Source organism: Triturus cristatus, chromosome 9, assembly GCF_964204655.1.
Source record: "Triturus cristatus chromosome 9, aTriCri1.1, whole genome shotgun sequence".
NCBI lineage: Eukaryota > Metazoa > Chordata > Amphibia > Caudata > Salamandridae > Triturus > Triturus cristatus.
Genome location: NC_140592.1, coordinates 757,576,587 through 757,599,653, shown reverse-complemented (window position 1 = coordinate 757,599,653; position 23,067 = coordinate 757,576,587). Strand labels below are relative to the sequence as shown.

General features: G+C 43.3%; 1 protein-coding gene across 2 annotated transcripts in view; it reads left to right on the top strand.

Moving 5' to 3' along the window:
- The first annotated feature begins 3,092 nt into the window (after window positions 1–3,092).
- MTA2 (metastasis associated 1 family member 2) overlaps window positions 3,093–23,067 on the top strand; it is a 521,443-nt gene continuing 501,468 nt past the window's right edge. For both annotated transcript variants that reach the window (XM_085626074.1, XM_085626073.1), the window contains exon 1: window positions 3,093–3,329. In XM_085626074.1, the coding sequence (XP_085482200.1) occupies window positions 3,302–3,329 (28 nt within the window). In that variant the 5' untranslated portion in view covers window positions 3,093–3,301. The remainder of the gene's footprint in view (window positions 3,330–23,067) is intronic.

Here is a 23,067-nt window from a genome sequence, read left to right as displayed (position 1 = left end):
CAGAAAGGGGGCCGACAACAATCTCTCCCAGGCCCTTGTCCTTTTGGATCTTTCTGCCGCCTTTGACACGGTCGATCATAAACTTTTGATCGACCGTGTCAGGGAAGCTGCCGTGCACGGCACGGCTCTAAAATGGATCTCCTCTTTTCTGGAGAATCGGTCGCAGGCTGTTCGCCTTGATACCTTTTCTGCCAAAAGGACCAGCTTGACCTGCGGTGTACCTCAGGGGTCCTCTCTTTCCCCTCTTCTATTTAACCTATACATGGTCCCTCTAATCCATTCCCTCCGCAACTTTGAGGTAGCTTGCTTTAATTATGCTGACGACCTCCAACTTGTGTTTAATATCAATTCCTCCCCTATGTCCGTCTCCAGCTTTCAGGCCACTTTATGTTTCATTAGGGATTGGATGAACGCCAGCCAACTCAAGCTCAATCCGGATAAGACCGAGCTGGTTCTGAGCGGTACTTCCAATCCCTGGAACAACAATTTTTGGCCCCCCACATTAGGCAACCCCCCTTTACCTACTAAGTCCGTTAAAAGCCTCGGAGTGATAATCAGTAATGATTTGACCATGAAATCTCAGATCTGTGCAGTTACTTCTTCATGCTTTTTCCATCTTCGCAGAATCCGCAAGATCTCGAGATTCCTAACCACCAAGGCTCTTACTGTGGTCCTCATGGCTTCAGTCATCTCTCGGTTAGACTATGCCAATTCACTCTACGTCGATATTCCTGTTTATCAACTCCACCGCCTTCAATTGGTTCAGAACCAAGCTGCTCGGCTTATCTTTCATCAACCACGTACTCAACACGTCCGTCCCCTGTTGAAACGCCTTCATTGTCTTCCAGTGGCCAAGCGTTGTTTGTTCAAACTGGGCTGTACTACTTTCAAAGCCTTAGCCGGTCTTGGTCCAGCTTTTATCTCCTCTTTAATCTCTCACTACATCCCATCTCGTGCTCTTCGCTCGTCTCATGCCAACTTTCTCACCATTTCTCGCTTTAACCGGAAAAAACATGGTGGACTCAGTTTTTCTTTTTTGGCGCCTCAAATATGGAATTCTCTTCCCTCGGAACTCAGACTTGAAACATCTCTTCCACGTTTCAGAACCCTCCTGAAAACCCTCTTATTCACGCAGGCTTACCTATAACCTCTTGGTCTAGTACATTACTGCTACAGCGCCATGAAACCGTTTGGTGTACGAGCGCTTTATAAATAATTTTAACATAACATAACAACTTGCAGGAAGGGGGGCGGTGGGTGGGGAGGATGTAATGGGGCAGATGCATTATATATATATATATATATCATATAAGCGCAATATGTATCATTTGTGGTAATCATCGTACACATTGTTATAGGACGTTTGTCTTCTTGTTCCTTTTCTCATGCAAAACTCACTAAAATATTCCAGCCCCCCCCCCCAAAAAAATAACAAGCAACTTTCGAATGACTTAGACATGATCTTGGTCCCATCACAATCTGGGTTTCGATCCTCACACAGCACTGAGGCCTCCTTAGTAGCAGTCATAGATCACACAGGTCTAGCTCTAGATGCTGGTACGCCATCTGTGCTTGTGTTGTTGGATTTATCCGCAGCACTTGACACTGGGTCTCATTCCAGGCTGATTCAGAGGTTGTAGGAAACTGGAATCTACGGGACAGCCCTACAATGGTTCTGTGGGTTTTTAAACAACAGAACCCAAACAATATCTTTGGGCTCCTTTGAATCCCGCACCATGCCATTAGATAAGGGAGTGCTCCAGGGCTCTTGTCTAAGCCCTACGCTTTTCAATGTATATGCTACCCCCCGCCAAGAACGTAAAATCCTTCGGACTTGAAATTCTGTCCTATGCTGATGACACGGAGTTGGTCATCTCCCTTTACAAAGGCCTACGATGAAAGCAAATTCAGCCAGTATGTCCACCAATTACCTACAATTGAACGCAGAAAAACACAAGATCATGCTATTTGGTAAGGCTCAACAGCTTTAGTCGGCCGACTGTTGGCCTGCAGAACTTGGCGCTGTACGAACACCTAAACAGGTAGTCAAGAACCTCGGTGTTCGACTGGACTAAACCTTAACTATGAACGATCAGGTCCTGTCTACCGTCGGCACATTTTCACATGATGCGCCTGTTGAGGAAAGCTTTTCCTTTTCTTCCGCCTTCAGCAAGGAAAACCTTGGTACAAGCGCTCATCATCAGATTACATTATGGCAACGCTTTACTCGTGTCCGCTAGTGAGACATAACTATATAAACTTCAAGTTGTGCAAAAAACACAGCATCTAGTCTCATTTGCATTCGCCCTTCTGGTACCACCTCACTATCCCTTTTGCATTGGTTGCCCGTAAGGAAGAAAATAATTTTCAAAATCTGCTGCCTCACTCACAAGTCGATAATGGGGAAAGAACTCGGTACCTCAACCTGAAGCTTCAACACTACTGTGCAGTTAGGCTTTTGATCCAACGACAATGCCATGCTCACTGTCCCGCGTATCAGAAAGTTAAGAACAATTGTTAGGTCTTTTTCCCATCTGGCGCCCTCATTCTGGAATGCTTACTACATCCGCACATGGAAAGATCAGATCAAATTCAGAACTTAAGACAGATGAGACATTAAGACAGTGTTGTTTTAACTCTGCGTGTCTTCTGCTTGCGATCTGCTTCAGCGCCGAGGTACCCAGGTGATTCCTGCGCGACATCAAATTAAATTGACATAATTTAGCTGGGGTGATTCCTGCGCGACATCAAATTAAATTCACATAACTTAGCTGGGAACAGTAAAAAACACACGGGACATTTCGTACATTCACCAGTTGCGCGGGCAACTAGACGCGCAAATGCGGGACAGATGAAGGTGTAGCCTCCCAAGAATAACGTTAAGGCATAAAAGGAAAAGCCAGGTCCCTAGCATCCTCTCTTCTCTCTAGTTTCAGTAAGTTTGACCCTCAACTGTTTCCGGTAATGGTCGGCTGTTTCCGATTCCTGTCGTGTATTTCCGGCATCACTCGGCGATTTCCGTAAGGTTCAGGCTAGTTTTCGGAGTTGCCCTAGGCTCCGCCCCTCCCGCCCTAAGGCCGGTTACCGGGCTCGTGACGTCATCAGCAGCGTAGTGCGGCTGCGTGTGGGCGCGAGGAAGCGAGTCAACGGGGGCACCGGACACGAGGCGGCGTCAGAGAACGTGCGCGCGGCGGCGCGTGGGCCCCGGACCGGAAGCGGAAGTGTCCGCCAGGCCTGCAGCGGCGGCGCCAGCAGCAGTAGTGGCGGCGAGGCTCCATTGTGCCGGGGCAGTGGGGCGAAGATGGCGGCCAACATGTACCGGGTGGGGGGTGAGTTGTGGCTGAGTAGCCCGTGGTTCATGGAAAGAGGGGACGGTTTGGCGATGGTCTAATACTGAGAAAAGGGCATAGAGGGTAGCCGGGTGATTTGAGAGTGAATGAAGGAAACGTACATAAGATCCTGGGGGCTGCTGTGGGGGTAAGGGCATTAGTGGATTTGTTTGGAAGATATAGGACGCGTGGGACTCTGAGTTTCTGAAGATGCAAAGGAGTTTGTTGGACATTTCCTTGACGTGTGTGCAGGAAAGGGTCCTTTCGTGTTCAAGTGGCGGAAGGAGGGTGGCTTCCGAACATGACTTATTCAAGTGGTTGTGATAGTATCCCTTACAATCTGACATTTTAGTCCGTAAGCTCTCACAAAATGTTCTTCGAAAATGAACGTATCTCAACGTATTGACTCAAGACCTAAAAAGTGCATAGAACCCCAAACATAACTGATCTTTTTAGATGGTGTCCAAAGAAATGGCATGAATTAATAACTTTTATTAGCTGGTACCTTAAGAAATGCATTCAAGCCTTCAGCATTGAAAGTGAATTGTATCTGTTAAAATGATATCAGTGTCATTAGATGGTAATATTAGACGGTACCTGTGGACTAACTAAGATGGAAGCAAATGAGGAAAATGTTAACAATATAAATTTTCCTATTAAAGTATGGCATGCTCAGTGTAGGTGGAAGCCTCCCCACCAAAGTAACAATCAGTTGTCTTATTGCTTTATACTTTATTTTATTATTAGCGCTGTTTAGATTAGCTTCTGATTTGAGTGATTGTTCTGGTAGTTATTTTTGTATTGCTTTTGTTATACTCATCAATATTATTGAAATTGAATGGTGTTCATTGTTTTGTTAACATGCGTTGTACACAATAAATTGAGCTTGTGGAAGAACCTCATAAACCACACCCAAATAATTAAAATTGAAAGAACACAAAAAGGCCATAGCCACCCCCATGCACGGTTTACTGGGAAATGAGCTTGATATCACTGAATGAGAAAACCCCACTTACCATGCACAAACACTAAGATTTGGACTTGTAAGGCAACTTAGCCCAAACATACCACAGAACAAATCCCCAAAAGTACCACAAGAGAAACAAGTTGCCAGATGGAAATATAACCCTTATCCATTGCATCTCAATTCAAGAAATGGGATCAACATCACAGTGGACCAAACTTTTCAAAGCTTATCCAACAGATGTGATAAAGCCCACGAAGCCCTATTTTGAGGTTCATGGGTGAACTTTGATGTTCTGTGACGTTCTCCTCTGGGCAGTTGAATTCAGACTACTACTCCTAGAAGGGGTAAGGGATCTTAGAAAGCTGCAAGAGTCAAGGAGTTAAAACTGATAGAATAATAGTATTCCTTGTTCCACTGTAAAGAAGAGACAACACTGGAGCAAAGTTACCTCGAAGAACCTATATTATAAAGTAGGAATACAGCAACTCCTACATGAAGGTACACAATCACTCTAAACAGATAAGTACGAAACCCTGAGCTCTGCCAGTGTTCACTGAAGCACAGACATATGTCGCCTTTTATGCTTGACACTCAGACGTGTTTGCATTGCTCGGTTCACGATGGGCTCTGCTACAACTAAAGGACAAACTCTCTGTGCATGGTAGAAAACAATTTGTCCAACCAAGATATGTTTCCTGGAGCTGTTATGCAAACGGACATCTACAGTCTCCTCCAAGCAGGGATGTTGACCATGAAACAGCTGAACTCTTCTTCAAACTGTACATGGTCTTTTCTTTATCAATCCACTCCTGGCAGTCCTCATTCCAGAGAAACTTTAATGTTTTCAGCAAGTGGAGGCCACACCCTGGGTGGGTGATGGGGGGGGGGGAACAGTGAAATGATGCATGCACCAGTTCGACCAGTGAGAGCAAGCAAAGAGTTAAGGAGCACCACTGTATTCTTACTACTGAAAACACAGTACATTTCGTATTCCAATAAATATTTCTATTGTTTGGCGTTCTTGGTTATACCACAGAATTTTTCTATTGTTTGGTGTTCTTGGTTATACCACAGAATTTTAATAACTTTAGACAAAGTCTGCCCCCATATGTCAGTCAGACTCACCCCCCCCCCCCCCCCACGCCATTGATGTTAGAGACATGTGAGTGATATTGATGTGTCTATGTTCTGTTTGTTTGGCCAACTACAACCCAGGTGGTGTTAACCTGTTGGAGACCGAGTTGTCTGGTAATGGAATACGAAGAAAAGTTGGTGGGATATGTGACGAAGCAGAAGTCTCACACACCCGTTGTTGTGTGTTATCACATATATTTTCCATCCTCTTTCAAGTGCAGTATCGCACAGTAAATTGACTAGTTGTCAGGTATATAGTTGAATGGCAGTGATAATGAGGTTCTTGTCTTAGTACCAATTAGAATGTTTTACAGTTTGGAGTTTGTGGTTGCCTTAAAGTTGTATGAAGGCAATCATCTGGAACTGTCCAGGTATACAGATACAGGCTATATCACACAAAGCGGAGAGGTTTTGGGTATTACTGGACTCAAGCCTGTCCTAGTTCACGCAATATACCACAAGATGGCCATCTTGTGGTATATATACAGAACCAGGCTCCCATTTGAAGCAGTTTCTTTGTTAAGAGCTTTCACCCACTTCTGTCAATTTGATCCTGTGACATCTGCTCGTGAGAAAACATTAGATATGCCAAAGAAATGCTTTGAGTGGTCAGAGTATCTTTTTATGTGGTGAAGACTCACATTGCGCCTTATTATACCAATCTCCTTCACAATTCATCAATCTGGACGAAGTGGTCCTTATTTGTGTACTGCAAAGGCCATGCATCCTTGTTTTATGGGACTATTTTGTGAAAGCTTCTTTAAAAGCTTGAAATGTAACCTTTTATATCAGTTACAACTTTTATATCAGTTACAACTTATTCGGTCGTTAGGAAAGTTACTTCTGTGATTATTTTTTTGCCTTTCTTGTCTCGACAGTGAAGTGTTTTTAATATTATTTGCTTCCCTTACTTTGTTTGCATCATTCCCAAGTTCAAGAAATTTATCAAATCCTTTTTTTATATCAGAAGTTTTCCTGTAGAACTTTTTTGTTGTTGATTATAAAAGTTACCTTGTGTTAAATTTGCAGTTTTTGAATGATCCTCTGGATGCAGCCTTTAAGAGGCCTTTATTAGGCTGAGCTTATTTAACAGCGCATGCAGTCTCAGTTGCGAGACAAATTGTGGCTTACCAAGAATATGGAGTGGCTTGATGCCTGCCCCTTGCTTATCATTGGTTGGCTGTTCTTGTCACTCTTAGTTCCCAGCTCCGTATTAGTTTCCCTGCTTGTAGGAAGGTTGGATCCTTCTGCATGGTTACTCCCACTGTTTGCCTGGTGCTATGCTGTTTTTGACTAGTCTGACTGGGATCCTGCTAAACAGGACCCCTGTCTCTGTGCTTTCTCCCGTAAATTGGTATGGTAAGTACTTGGGTACATCCCAGATTGGATACTGGTGTACCCCTATCGGTCCCTAGTATAGGGTACTTCGGTTCCCATTGCGTAGGTACACCAGGGGTATCCCATGGGAGACCAATCCAAACTGTAACTACAGGCCTGCTTTTATAGCCTGTGTAAGCTGGTGCTAGCACCACTTAAGAAAGATATAGGTTTCCCTATATGTAAGGTCACAGCACTTAAAACCTATAAGTCGCCCCTAAAGCAGGCCTTTCAATCCTGAAGGCAAGTTGCTCGGTTCTACCAGTCTTCTAGACCCAAACAGCACAACATGGCTGCTGCCGACCAGAGACACGATTCTGCACTCCTGCTGCTGAGCCAAGCTCGAGCAGGGTAAAGCAGAACAATAGGTGTCTTGTCACAGGGAGGTGTGACCACCTCCCAGACAGGGTATAGTGTATTGGCGCCAGGTGGGAGCACTTGCCAGCACCACTCAGTCTGCTTGAATTACACATTTGGTGCCCTCATTGCATAGTCCAGTTCAAACAAGCGCAGGGAGCCATCGGCTCCCTCTCTGGCGCGTAACTTGACAAAGGACATGGGAGTATCCTCCCCACTGTCCAAATCCTCCCCTGAGAGGGAACCCTGAATCCCCCCCCCCCCCCCCCCCCAACCCTTTAGTTGGGGTACTGAAGGGCTTACCTGAGGGTGGGTCCCTAGATTCGTTGTTGGACAAGATTAATTTCAAGATACCACTTCTTCTTCGAACCTCTTAGCACTCTGGACTTCGCTCTGGGCATCAAGACTGCAACTAGGAAGACTCCTGCTGCTCCTGGTCTCGTCGCCCTGCTCGTCTGCTGCAACATCTGTGCCTGTGCTCCATACAGGAACATTCCAAGGCCTGTGGACATCCAAGACACATGAAGAAGGAATCTCCCTTGAAGTGAAGGAGTCCCTTCCCTGCATCTGCAGGCACGGCAACAAAGCTGATCAGTCTGCTGATCCCGAGCTCCCACAGACTCCGAAAGGCTCAGCAACACAGGTGGTGGTTCTTCATATCCCTCGAGGCCTGCCCTGTCCTCACCAAGTTTGAGGCCAATATACCTCGTTGGAGCCGCAGGGATCGAACTGCTGTGCACTGCGTGAACTTGCTGCAAAGGTTTGTTGGCATCCTTTCTCCATTATCTCCGGGCTACAAGTAGCCCCAACCTCAAGCATCTCAAGTGACCACGATCTTAGTCCTCACCACAACTCTTGCATCGTGGGCTTGCATTTTGGTGAGCTGCTTGAGGTCCTCTCGCGTCTCCTGTGCCTCCAGCCTGTGGTTCCTCTTGTCATCTTTGAATTCAGCGGGCTCCCCTTATTGCTCGGGGCCTGCCCTGACTCCCCTGCTTGTGGTGAGTCACCTGGACCTTGCTGGTCCCAACAGTGTACCCTTTTCACATTTCAGGTTGGTTGCAGTTCCAAAGGCTTTTTGGTGCTCCCTACGGACACATACCCATCAACTATCGACATCCGACGTGGGACAGCTTGTGCACGACTCTTGGTCTTCCACAGTGTGGCTTGGTCCGCACAGCTGCAGCTTCCAGGTCACAGTCAGCTCTCCTGCAACACTCGACATCGGTGGGCATTCATCCTCCCTGGTCACTCCTGAGTGGCATAGACTCTGTCCCTTCTGCTTGCAGGTACTTCTAAACTTGAATCCACCTTTGGGCTCTACTGGACACTTCCATCTAACCCAGCAGTGGCATTCTTTCTGAAGTCCTCCATTGAGATTGACGGCGGTTTCCGACACCACTTAACACCTATGCACCAGGCTTCCCTGGTGTTGGTGTCCTGGTTCCTGGGGTATCCACGGGTTGAGTGGCAATCCAACCCTCTGTCCTCCTGGTTTATTCAGGGTCCACTGGGAGGTCCTTCTTCTTTAAAATTGCAACTGCGACTTACCCATTGACTTGTATTGAGCCCGCGGTTGTGTTCTCACTCTGCACACAGCCTCCGTTAGGTTCCTGGTTACTTACCTTGGGTGGTTGCTTAGGTCCCCGGCACTTCTAGGTCGTGATTTGTGGGTCGCATACCTCTATTTTAGTATATGGTTTGGTCTCCTTGGCGCCCACTGTGTATTCGTGCTACTTACCTGTTTCTATTGCAAACTATTGCGTATATCTCCGGGTAGGAGATATGTGAATGTGTTAGTGAGTATCTTATATAAATACATATTTTTATGAATATACTGTGTGGTTCTTTTTCACTTAATCTGTACCAATAAGATTATGCTCTGGTAAAACAAGCTGCTTTACACTCCTTCTGGACTAAGCTTGAAGGCTGCTCTTCACAGCTACAGAGAGCTTTGTATGGTTCTCTAAGACCACTAAAATCAGGATCTGGATTCGTACATAGTGCCCACTTAAGTGTGCACCACATACCAAGCCAGCTTCTCACACAGCTTGTTAATCTTGTGGTTGTCGCTCCCATGGAGATTTTTCTCTTTGTTTGGCTGACCTCTGCTTCAGCTGATTGCATTTCAAGAACTACCTTTTTTGTGTTAACCACTCCATGAGAGTGCATGTGTTTTTAAGCAGTCTCCTTCTCAAATGTTTTCTGTTGCCCAACTGCTACTCCATGTTACTTGAGCTCGCATGTGTGCTTCTCCCCATTGCTTCCCACCACCTGCCCCCACCATTTTGTTTTCATGTCCCCTACGCCCTTTTGCTTTTATGTCCCCTTCTGTGTTGATTTGGCACCCACCATCCCACACTTCAGCTTTTCCGTTCACGTCACCTTCCCATGTGTTTTTCTCTCCACTGCCTGCTTTAATTAAAAAAAACACTGCGTTTTTATTTTTAGTAACTGGTCTAAATGTGAGCTGTAACAACAAAGAAAAAGCGCCTTCAACAAAGGCTTTTAAAACATTTTTTTTTTTACTCAACCACGCTGCACAGCATTGCCTCTGTGCATCTTGGCTAAAAAACCAACAGCCGTACCAGTATATCACAAAAGCGCGACTTATTAGGTTTGCTAGTGCTTGTAGTAAGTCATAGGCCAATTAAATATAAAACCTCTTTACATTGAGTCCCTTGTATCTCTACTCGCATATATATATTCACCAATATGCTGATGAGACATAACTGTATTTAATGGGCTCATCCTCTCCAGGGTTCCAATACTTCAACCACTGTTTAAACCTTCTTCATATCTGTCTCTCCTGCACATAACTGAAGCATTTTTTTAAAACAACCTTTATTGCCTTTTACAAATGCTTCCATCATCGCACATAACTAAAGCTTAACCCCATCAAACAAAATTCTCGTTTTTCCATTAACAACAAGAAACGAGTAGTCCAAACCTGGCTCAATTACATGCACCTGGATGTATTCAAATCACTTCTTTTACCAATTGCCAAGTTTCTCTGGTTCACTCTCGACTCCGATCCCCCTCCCCCGTTGAGGAACACATCGCCAAGATAACTAAGACAAACTAATGCCAGTTCTTCAATAAAACAAAAAAATGAAACTATTTGTTCTATAAAGCGACTTTAAAACTGCTGCTCAAGCCCTCACTCTTGCATCTGCATAGTGGCAATGCCTCGGTACACAGCTTCTTGCACTGCACTCTACCCAAGATTTGGACCAACATCTATATGTTCATCAGCTCTGATTCAACCTTGCTCCAGTTTAGGAAAGAGCTGAAGTCACCCCTCTTAAAAGAACACTACATCTTGATGTAGTAACAGTGCACTTCTGCTTTTAGCTATCCGGTATCCCTCCAATCACAGATTGACTTTCTTTAGGCCCTCTACATAGCTCTGCTGATTGTACTTCTAGCTTTGTGCTATATAAATACCACATATGTACATACAAATGGCTTTTATTTATTTGCAGTCTGTTTACTGAAATGTTCTCTTCATTCCTTCCATGATTTCTAAATCTAGTTTTCCTGCTAGAGTACAGTTATGATACAATGTCTGCTACAAGTGCTTTTAATAGCGCAACTGTCTGTTTTATACTCTTGAATGAAACCATAGTGGTCTCATCGCTCTCCTCTAGTTTCAGTGCTACTGAGGTAGTTGAATGTATCTCTTTATTTGGCTGTGTGGGGAGAAAAGAGTAAATATAGTGAAATGAATCAATACTGGCATGGTAGAGGTTTAAGATCTTAGAAGTCTGTGTCTGGAAAATACGAGCATATCTCGGTCTTTAATTTGAACTTTCACTGTTACACTTACACTCCAAGTGTTTCTGCTTACTACTGGCATTGTAAAGTGTTCATAAGAGCAAACTGCTTTTTAGATCTCGCTACAAGCACAAGTATGTGTTTCTAAAAAGAGCTCGCTGCGCACGCACCACTCGCGTGCTTGTTTTCTTTTTTCCATCTAATCAATGGCAAGGAATTCTGTCATCTTTACGTCGGCTGTAATGTCCCAAATGTCCACGAGAGGGAGCAATAGCATTATAAAAACTCCTCAACACTCTTCGTTTCTCACATGAGGTCTTGTTAGATAACTTGCTGGCTAAATTGGGTTTTGTGCTCGGTCACTTTCAGGTTTTGTGTAGACCACCATGATGCCAGTTGGAGGTATATGAGCTTTCAGTGTGTTTCTTTAGTTATTTCATTTAAAGCTTCACATGGTAGCAGGTCCTTTCCAGCCATTAATTGCCCCCAAACTTTTATTCCTGCTTCCATTGAAGGGAAGCTTAACTTGTCCTTCATAAAAAGTGCTCATGGAGTTGCGTATTGGGGGCTGGTCCAGCTTATTATCCAAGCCCAACAAATTCACCAATTTGTATCACATTTCTATACTAGCTTAGAGCACTTTTAAAAGACTCTTTCAAAGCCTCTCTGGGCTCTAAACTTATGGAGTAAGCTCGTTTGCCCAGCTTCTTTTAACATGACACTGTATAGATTGCTCCTAGTATAGTTGTGAGGGGTAACTGATTATAGCTGGACCGCATAACAGTAAAATTGGATGTCTGGGAGTGTGACCCCACCTTCCTCCGTTTCTCCTCAGTATCTTCCATAATAGTCTAGCGCCTTTAGAGGCCCATATCAAGGTACCTATCCTCCCCTGGATTTTTTCAAATACTGTCTCTAGTGGTGTTGTGTTAAATTACTATGTTAATTCCTTTAAAATACTAATTTAGCAATATTCGTCTGGCTATACATTGTTAAAAGCAGAGCAAGGGGTCAATCTATTTTGTCAGTTTGCTCAGGTTTTTAGGTCTCGCCTAGCTTGCGTTTGCGCAATCGCTATGCGAGACTCTAGTAAGAGGGGCATTTCAAAGTGCTCCCAAAAGTGGATTGCATGGCGAGCACGCGCACAATCGCGTGCATCGTGCCGCCATGCAATCCGTTTGGGGAAGCGCTTCAGCCCACTGGCTCGTGCACGTGTAGCCACAGCCTCGGCATCATACTTCAAAGGGTCCGCTCCCCCGTCTGGAATGCGCTCCCCGCCACAGCATGCCGAGAGATTGTTTCCTCATAGCGCCTCTCACAGCTGTCCTTTCCCCACCACAGGGCTAGTCTCACGGACGCATTGCCATCCATCGATTTCACTTTCATGCCCGTGTTCTCTTTGCCTTTCAGCACACAGCCCGCCCTCCGTGTTTTCTTGCAGCTTTGCCCAGATCTGAGTCTCAAACAACCAAAATAATAAGCTTGCCTTGCCCTGCACGCTTTCTGCGCTTACAAAGTTAACATATGCCGCGCTCATTCCCTTTTCATCCTTCTAAGGTCGATAACATTAGCTCCATTAATTCTGCGTCTAAGGATTTAAATAACCATATGTTTTCTTGCAACTTTAGGCACTTCACACACACAGCCCCACTGCTCACACACACAGGCATCAAGGCAGCAACAGAATGCTCTGAGCCCCACCAGTGTTTGCCACACACACATGCCTCTCGCATCTCGTGTTTTCATCCAGCTTTGGCCCGTGTTCTCTTTGCCTTTCAGCACACAGCTTCTCCGTAGCCACCATATAACGACCATCCTGCCGTAAACACTATTTAACTACCATCCTTTTAGTTAAAATAAAAGAATTGCCTCTAAGGGTTTCAGGAACCATAGAAATGCAAGGCAACATACACTCCGAATGCCACTCAGAGCCACATAATTACATGCCACATAACTACGATGCACTCAATACAACAGACGCTCCAAAAACCAATCAGTGCCACATAGTTACACACCACATAATTACACAGCGCTCAATGCCACATACACTTCAAATACCACTCCGCGCCACATAATTACACACCACATAATTACACTACACTCAATGCCACATGCACTCCAAATAACACTTAGTGCCAATTAATTACAATGCAAACAATGCAAGATACACTCAAAATAACACTCAATGCCACATAATTACACGCCACTAAAATCAACATACACTCCACACAAAACCACTCAGTGCCACATAGAGTGTAATTATGTAGAATATAACTATCTATTTATCTTGTCTTGTCTTATTCACTTAGCACCACTACATCATCACTCAAGGGCACCACTACATCACTTAGCACCACCACAGCATCAAATAACGCGACAGCATCACTCAAGGGCACCACCACAACATCACTCACCGCCACCACAGTATCAATCTGTACAACCATTCAACAACAACTGGCTCTAATATGTTCTCTCAATGTTTAGGCTTTATTACAAATGGCACAAAAAAAATGATAATATTTAACTTCTGTTCTTGTATTTTAGGCGCAATTGAATACACTAAACATAATCTTCACAAGAGTTATTAACAAAAGTTTAAACGATTGCCATTATAATTTACATTAACTTTTATTTAAGTATTAATTATTTGCAAAAATTAAAAGCCATTGTTATTTGTAATATCAATACATCTAAGTCACGTAAATACAACACATATTGCATTACAAGTGCTATAGATGTCACATTTGCAACAGTTAAAACTATTGACGTATATGAGAAAGCTAGTAATTTCAATATTTTCAATACCAACACATAAATAAAAAATTTGTCAATTTACAATACAAAAAGCTCAAACTTTCCTAATGCGAGACCTATTGCAAATGCTTGTTGATCTGGCAACCTGAAATTGACCCAAACTCATCAGTTGTGTCCTTAATGCGGGCACCTGTTTCACTGGTGTGTGCTGTGTATAGTATAATATCATCTGCATAGAGTGCAACTTTTTTCGGAAAACCTTGTTTCTTAAAGGGGTGTGCCTGATTGTATGATTTGAGGTTCTGAGCGAGAGGTTCAATGTATTTGTCAAGTAGTAGTCACAACAGCAAACATTCTTGTCTTGTCCCTCTAGTAATCCTGAAACTTGGTGTTAAGTTCCTATTCCGGTTAGCTTCTTGCCATCCCCATGAAGCTTGGGAATCTACCGCCTATATGGCATACCCCTTTTCCAATCTATTGTTTTTTCTCCCCCTAACGCGGAACCAACACTGCTCTCATGTACCAGCAAAATGGCACCTATATTTCCTCCTGCTTTTGATGCCAGAGATGCTCTAGCAGCTCGACAACCCACGGCCGCCTCCACGTGATGGCAATTGGCTGCGGAGCAGTTGTGCATAATGACACTTCCACTGCCGAGGAACCAGAGACTGGGTAGGTCTGCCTGTGGACGCTGCAGCGCATCTCCATAAGTATTGACATTTTTGCAGCAGGACCTGGATGAGGAGACCGCTTTAGCACTCTTAAAGTGAGACGCCCTGTTCCCTCCTTGATATCTCCCTGCTTCTTTCTCTTAGTACGCTAATCGGCGTTTGCTCTGCCTTCAGTTTAGGAGACTTACCAATACTCAAATTGGGTGCGTTAAATACACTGGACAAAATGTATGTTATCTGTGTGATGTGGTGTTCCACAAACTTGTCACGTGTGTTTTGAGGTGTTTTTAATTGTCTAAATGTTTATTCTTGTATCTCACTGTGCTTTTTGCACATACAACAATAGTGCCATGTTATTGCAGCATCAGTATGCCGCACTTCTCTTGACAGTGGTCATTGCCACTTGTGATATGCAAGTCGCTTTACCTATGATTTTTTTTTTTGTTATAGGTCGGGTTTTAGCATAATTTAACTACATTAAGGTATCCATTCATACCACACTTTGTTTACTTGGGATTGTCAATCCTTGGAAACACACAATTCAAGATTCCAACCACTGTAGATTAGGGAATCTTAGTCCTGAAGAATTGTTACAAGATCATTAGTGACTTGAATCTGTAAGAAACATGTTGACCCACTGAGCTATCACAGATCATTGTTTCTTCTGATAGCCACCACCATTTTAATTAGAAAAGTGGACTCACTTACTCAAACTCCCTTGAGGCCCACTTTGAGTATTGTAATACACACTTTCTTTGCACAACATCATTTGCACCAATAGCCCCACACACAACATTTTTCTCCAAAGATCTCTGGCAGAGAGCCCATTTTGGCTGCCCGTTAGGCATTGCAGTGCTGGACGAGGATCATGCCCTATGATGAAGCATGACACACTTCTGGGTGTGTGAGTGCTCTTGCTCCTGAGGGAACAGACCCCCCCCCCCCCCGCCTGACTCTTCAGTTCATATCTGATCCTATATTCTTTCTGTTTTTTTTCTACAAATGGAACTTCATACCCTTGTTGTGAAGTTTTCCCATTCACCATGATTTGTGCAAGAGGGACTCGTACAGCTTTTTAAGTACATTGATAAACGCTGGGCTTATCCCAAAGGCTGTTGTAGTTTCCCAGAGATATTTCCAAGTTACTCGTTCGAATGCCTTGGCAGCATCTAAAATAATTAGTACAAAGGGATTTGAGTAGGTGGTTGCTAGGTTTATGGAGCCAAATGTTAGATGTGCTAAGTCATGCATCTGCCTACCTGCAATAAAGCCTTTCTGATCAGTATATGTAATATCCGGTATAACTTTCGTAAGTCTGTTGGCTAATATACCTGCAAACATCTTGTAATCCTTCAATAGTGTTATGGACCTATAGGAATCTTGTCTCTTCTGGTATTTATTAGGCTTTAATATCAGAACTGTCATAACTTCCTACCAAGATGGAGTATTGCCAATATTTTTTATATATAATACATTGGCCCTGAGCAGAAGCGACCCTTACATTTCTCTCACCTGATCCTAGGTTTCTGTACTCTCCCTCCAGTATTCAGTATGCTAACCACCTATATTTCAAATAACAATGCTATGTTACTGTGTTGTGACTTTAATGTGATGGATTACACACCATAAAACCTGTAAACTAATTGAAGCCTCTAATATATATATATATATATATATATATATATATATATATATATATATATATATATATATATATATATAAATAATCTACTGGCGGTCGCCAGTAGATATTTATAGTTAGGACTGTGTTTCCATAGGATATCTGAAAATTCTATTTTGAATAACTTTGGCGCCGGTTGACGAATCCTTGCGAATTTTTCAAAATAGGTGGGGCGCTCCGCTCCTACCCTGAAAGTCTCGGGGTGTTTAGTCAAGCGGGGGCCGAGAAAAAAGGGGGGTCCCAAAACGCGTTTTCCCCATGCATTTTTCCATAGGGACCTTTAGTCCAAGGTACAGCCCGAACGGCTGAACAGAATTACTTGAAATTTGGCAGAGAGGTAGTCCTCAGGTCAGGGATGTGCCTTTTGAATATCTGGAGTCAATCTGTTCAGTAGTTCCTGAGAAAATTTCAGTTAAAAGTACATGTATATCTATAAGCGCGCACCGTGCGCAATTCTGATTGGTTGTTAGATGTCAGTAAACATTCGAATCGGTCGAAATCAGGAAGTGTCGTCCGCCATTTTGTCTCTCGCAGTCTGAGGCAGTGAAAAACAAAGGTGGAGAACGTGAAAAGGGGGCAGGGTGGAAATTTTTTTTTTTACGAAAAAGCGCAGAGTGCGCGCACGGCACGCACAACGCATCGTGGGTGCTCGGTGCGCGAAGCGCACTGAGCGCCCACAGTGCGCGCACAGTGAAAAGCCTGAAAAAAAAATGTATATTAATAAATACATAACTTGGCATTTAAAAAACCGTACAAATTCACTTAAAAAACCATAGGTTTCACACACGTTATAGTTGGGATGTAACATTTAAAAAACCTTGCAAATTCACTTAAAAAATCATAGGTTTCACACATGTTATAGTTAGCTGGACATTTCCCTCGTAAAAAAACAATGAAATTCCCCCGTTATAGTTAGTGCAGGCAACTATAACTCACGCGACTGCAATCCTCTGCTGATGACGTTAGATATACTATACCCGATCGCGAGTGCAGGGCTCAAGACGGAGCGAGAGCACGATAAACATTTCCCTTCACCGCCGAGAACTGTAAGTTGCAACATTGTATCAACATTGTATCAACGGTCCGCAGAGGCTGTATCGGAAACGTAGCAGCTGGCGCTTCAAAGACGAAACTGATCCGAAGCGCGGGACCATACTAAATGAGTTTTGAGTTCAGTGAACTTTCTCGGCAGATCGAAAGAACGCAACACACGTTAAAGCATATAGAAGCAATATAATATGTTTGATGAAGAGGCTCGGCGCGAGGCAGCCACAGAGATCTTTAAAAAACATAAAGACTCGCCAAGCAGTGAAGGAGACAGCGGAAATACACGCACTACAGCCAATGGCAGCAACCTCCTTAAGAACCAATTTTCCCAACTAGAGAAACTATACGAAAGGGAAACCCGCAAATGGTGGGAGGCAACCTCACTCCAGAATTATATTGAAGTGGGGAGGATCCCGCGGGGGCTCAGAATCTACACTGTCCCCGCGTATGAGAACCCAAACCCGTTACTGTTGGAGGAATGGGCACAACATACGGCGGAATCATCAAAAGGGATGCTAATCATCCTCATTAAATTTGCCTGGAGTGACAGAGAGCAAATTTTGTTGGAAATCGAGGAATTGGAAAAACGCATCACTGAGAACACCGACACCAACAAACAAAATGAATTACGCGAGGATATGAGAAAGCGTCTAAAAGCCTACGAACAAAAGATTAAACAACGGAAGCAGGACAAATTCGAAAGAGACGAGCGAGACTATTCACAGGGACGCATCTTGACATTTGCAAAAAGATATGAGCAATCAAGGAAGCAGTTATTAACCGATAAAAGCAAACTTGCTGTTGAACATAGGGAGACCTCGGAGTCTGAAGTCACAGACCAGAGTGAGGACGAGGGATTGAGAGAACGCAGAACCTCAAAACCAACACAAAGTGCTGGCCCCACATCGGCACCTTTTTTAGAGGAATTCCAGGTAATCAGAGAAACGTGGAACAAAGGAGGAAGAGGCAAGCCACCAGAGAAGTCGCAACAGAGACAAAGAAGAGCAAACGCAGGACGAGGAGAGGAGGGTGGCGCAAGCAGCAGCAACGCATCGCCGAGAGTAACTCGGAGCAGAAAACAATGGAACAAGAGATAAACACCGAAACCCTTACCGTTGTGAACCTCACATCAAGGAAATTGAGTAAAGCAGAAGAGGAAACTTTACAATTGGGTCTGAGTTTCTGCCCTATGAAAACGTCAGAATACACACAAACAAAAATTGATGTTTTTAAATTCTGCAGAAAAGTCAAACTGCTCAAGTTCTTTAAAGGAAAGGAACGCACCACTCTGGACAGAAATGTAGGGGATACATGGAGAGAAGATAATCTGACAGCGAGTGATGTGGAGACTTTGGCAGTTCTGCAGGACCTGGCAGATGAAGGAAATCCGACAACACTGATTCCACCGTCCACAAGACATGTAGGAGAGGAACAAATTAATCCCGGAAGTCCCTTCAAACCTCAGTCAAAATTCTGCCCGTTAATGCCAGCTGATGCCATCGACGTCTTTAATGATGCGATTACTAAGGACCTCTCAAGGCTCCGCCACACAGATAAAAGAAACATAAGTGGGAACAACATCAAGGGATCACAAATGAAAGCAATTATGGATTTGAAACAAGATAAAAACATTGTATGCAAACCATCCGATAAAGGGGGGAACGTGGTCTTATTGACTAAAGACTACTACATCAAGGAAGCTATGACACAGTTGAATGATGGGACAAGTTACATTCGAGTGACAAGAAAAGTGTTCGAGGAAAGCGTGAACACATACAGATCATTACTAAACAGATGGTATCATAGAGGAATGCTCAACAAGGAGGAATTTGCCTATTTGGAGTGTAAACATCCACGTGTACCAACTTTTTACCATCTCCCGAAACTACACAAGAATGCAACCTGCCCACCCGGTCGTCCCATTGTTTCATCGATAGGAAGTTTGACGGAACATATGTCAAGGTTTGTGGACTTTTTTCTTTTTGATTTTGTTAAAGAACTGGCCTCGTACACAAGAGACACTAAGGACTTTTTAAAGCAAATTGATGAACTGATCTGGGATGAAAGCATGGTAATGATTACACTAGACATCTCGAGTCTGTATACGAGCATTGATCACCTCCAAGGACTTGAGGCAATCAAATGGTTTCTAGGAAGAAAACCTATGAACTTATTTGAACACAACTGTATGATTATCGAATTTGTTGAATTCTGTTTATGTAACAATATATTTCTCTTCCAAGACCAACTCTTTAAACAGATACGCGGTACTGCGATGGGCACCTGCTTCGCCCCCAGCTACGCGAACCTCTTCGTGGGCTGGTGGGAGGAGCGGGTGGCCTGGGCAGAACCGGTTAATGCGGAATGGAATACCAGAGTTGTGAGCTGGAGCAGGTACATAGATGACCTATTTATCATCTATAGAGGTACCGAACAATCAGCTAGGGACTACATAGATATATTAAACACCAATATATTAAACCTGAAGTTCACAGGAGTAGTGAGCAAAGAAAGTGTAGAATTTTTGGATTTGAAGGTATTTCCTGAGAGAGGCAGACTGTGCACTGCGTTGCACAGGAAACCAACCGCGGGAAATTCCGTACTACACGCGAGTAGCTGTCACCCGGGGAAAACTATCACAAGTATCCCATACGGGGAATTGCTGAGAATCAAAAGAAACTGTACACGTCCATGTGACTATACAGTAGCAGCAAGGGAGAGCATGAACAGATTCAAAATGAGAGGGTACAGACAGGAGACTCTGGAAGAAGCCATGCTCAAAGTAGAAAAGAAATCCAGAAAAGAGTTGCTAGATGAGAACAGTACGATCAAAGACAAGAAAAAACTAATGGAAGGAACCAAAAATACCTTGAGGATGATCACAGATCACTCTGGGGATGCGGGAGCAATTAGAAAAATCTTTGCTAAACATTGGCACATTTTAAGATCAGACCCAACAATAGGGGAGGATCTGCCAAAAGCTCCACTACTCACTTTTAGACGAGCTAAATCCCTACGCAACATATTGGTCCAAAGCCATTGCGAGAGTGACAGTAAAGTTCAACATTTTGGCAAACTTGCAGGATTCTACCCATGTCTTAAATGTAGGGCATGCAAGAATAGCAAAAAAACACTGGAGTACAAGGTACCAGGAATGAGGGAACCTAAGAAAATCAAAACTCTAATGAACTGCAACACAACCCACACGGTATATTGTTTGATATGTCCGTGTGGGTTGAGATATATTGGCAGTACAATTCACCCGACAAAGATCAGAATTTTAGAACATCTCAGGGCCATACAAAATAGAGATCCCACTTATCCAGTGGCACGGCATTTTGAGATGTTCCATCAAAGTAACAGAGACCTTTTAAGTTTCTTCTGTATGGACCAAGTGCCCAATAGTGTGAGAGGTGGTAACAGACTGCTGCAACTACGCAGACTGGAATCACGTCACATTATTGACAATCAGACCAAAAGACCAGGGGGCCTCAACAGTGGGGAGGAAATGGCTGTACATTTATAATATTCTCTACTCTGTAAGGTTTTGCGTCTTTTTGTTTTTCTGTTTTTTTTAAAATGAGAGATCAATGGGTTAATTATTATGAAAACGTATATTAGGATGTTAGCCCATCCAGGGCATAATTGCACAGTTTTCGGTTTTGTATGCATTAATGACTACATTATGTTCTTTGTAGTTTGTTTAAGCCCATCCAGGGCATAATTGTTTATGTTTATGTGAGTATAATGCATAGCATGAACCCATTCCAAGATGGATGACACCTTCACTGAAGTAAGTGTAGGTGTCCCTTGTTGATGTCTCTTAATGCAAAGATATTTAAATCTGTGGTAAACTGGCGCCGGCCTCTATTGACAAAGGCGGCAAGCCGAAACGCGTCTAGTGTGTGTGTAGACCTTTCAATTAAATATTTGAGAGGAGCGTTCTTGTGAGTGCTGGTGTTTTTTGGCCACGAGCGGGGGATTTGGAATCCGCACGGTTTCCGTCACCGTGCATGAAAGCACCCGATCGCGAGTGCAGGGCTCAAGACGGAGCGAGAGCACGATATATATATATATATGTATATATATATATATATATATATATATATATATAATAGTGAGTTATCATTTGTAAATGTGTCAGTTAGCTTTAAAGGCACTTTAACATATTGTACCCAGTGAAGTTATATGAGGTGTATATATACATTGTACACAGCACTCTGTGACGCCACACACTGTCAATCTTGTATGGCAAAGCTATTCATTCAGTACTACAATTACACATTGCATTTTAAGTCTGCACATTACATTATCACCATACTGTGTACACGTCTATTTAAGAACTCCAGTTTGGTTAAAGTATTATTAACTGTTAAGCTTATCAATTACCCAGCCATAAAACTCAGCTTTGTAAAATTCAAAGCATGAACAAGCATTTGCAATGCAACAGGTCTCACATTTCCGGGCGTTTCAGCTATTGGCATTGTAAATGACAATGCCTTTTATTTATCTTTTGGTTTTTGAAACATAAAATGCATTGTCATTTACAATGCCAATAGCTTAAACTCGTCTAAATGCGAGACCTATTGCATTGCAAATGCTTGTTCCTTTAGTGGTTCGATTGTCCCTGTGGTGCTTATAAAAGTAGGGGGTGCAACACTGAACGAGATTGCACCTGTAGATTAAAAAGTATATTCTGGAATACCATCTACATATTTTACAAACAATCGCTCTGTCCTGCATCCAGCTGCACGCAATTACATACATTGAAAATGTTGGAGAGTAGTGGTTTTCTTTGCTGATTTTAAAGTAGGCAGGCAGGTAAGCACAGGGATTCTCTTCTGGTGGGATTTATACCTGAAAATTCATTCTTTGGCTGACAAGTGTTAAATGACAGTGATCAAACACATTGACATCGTTCCTGAATCTGTTACAATAAGGCTAGATTTGTCCTATGCTTACTGAAAGGTTGCATTGGCTAGTAGCATGTATTTTTCAAACGTTTTTTGCAGTTGACGTTTCTTTGATTTACGTGACCCGTGCATGATTTTTTTTTCTTGAGACGAGCATGACCTCACAGATTTCAAAGAGGTTGGGTTTGGGTGAGTGGATCCCCGTTTCTAGTTGCAACAGCATGTCTGTTGAGAGACACTGTTGTACCGGACTGTAGATCTGCAGTCTTTCCTTTCAACAGTGGTTTGATGTAGGTTTAGTTACCATAATTGGTTTCCTTATTACTTACATTCATCCATCGTAGATAGACCCATTGAAGAGATCACTGAGGCCCAGGACTCTCAAACAATAAGTAACTTTGGAGAAAGGGCACCTCAGGGGTGACAGAGGTATGTGTATTCACACTATTATACTGGACCGAGAAGCTCTAAAAGCAAAGAAGGTTGACTTCAGAAAAACTGGTGGAAGACGAGGAAGTGATCCATAGTTTATAAATGTTTGGAGACAGGGGAACAAGAATCAGGACACATTGGGTGCCATATGTAAGACCTGGAGGTGCCATATGTTTTGTCATATCCAAATACGACAGATTTGTGTTAATTGAAAGAAAATTGGTTACATGTTGTTCTGACCATCTGGTATCAATCAGGCCTTCTTGGACCTACATTGAGTGTCCATACTATAGAACTTTGAGCCAGAACAATTCTTCACAGGCAAGAAACAGAAGAGTTGCAAACATTGTTGCATTATATATCTCACCTACAGCCATTTTGTTCATCGGAATGGCTCATGATCTGTAACCCCCCCCCCCCCCCCTGACATGAGTGTTCTCGTAGCAGCATGACCTAGTTGGAGGACTGTAAGAACTCAATACCCTACTTTCCCCATAGAGTATCCAACAGGGATATCTCGCACTGTTTAGGTTGGCAAGTTTGCCCATCCACTCCTATTCCCGAACCCAAATGAAACACTATCTTCGGGGAAACCCTCATCTCACAAGCCAAGTAGCGTGTGCTTACTTGG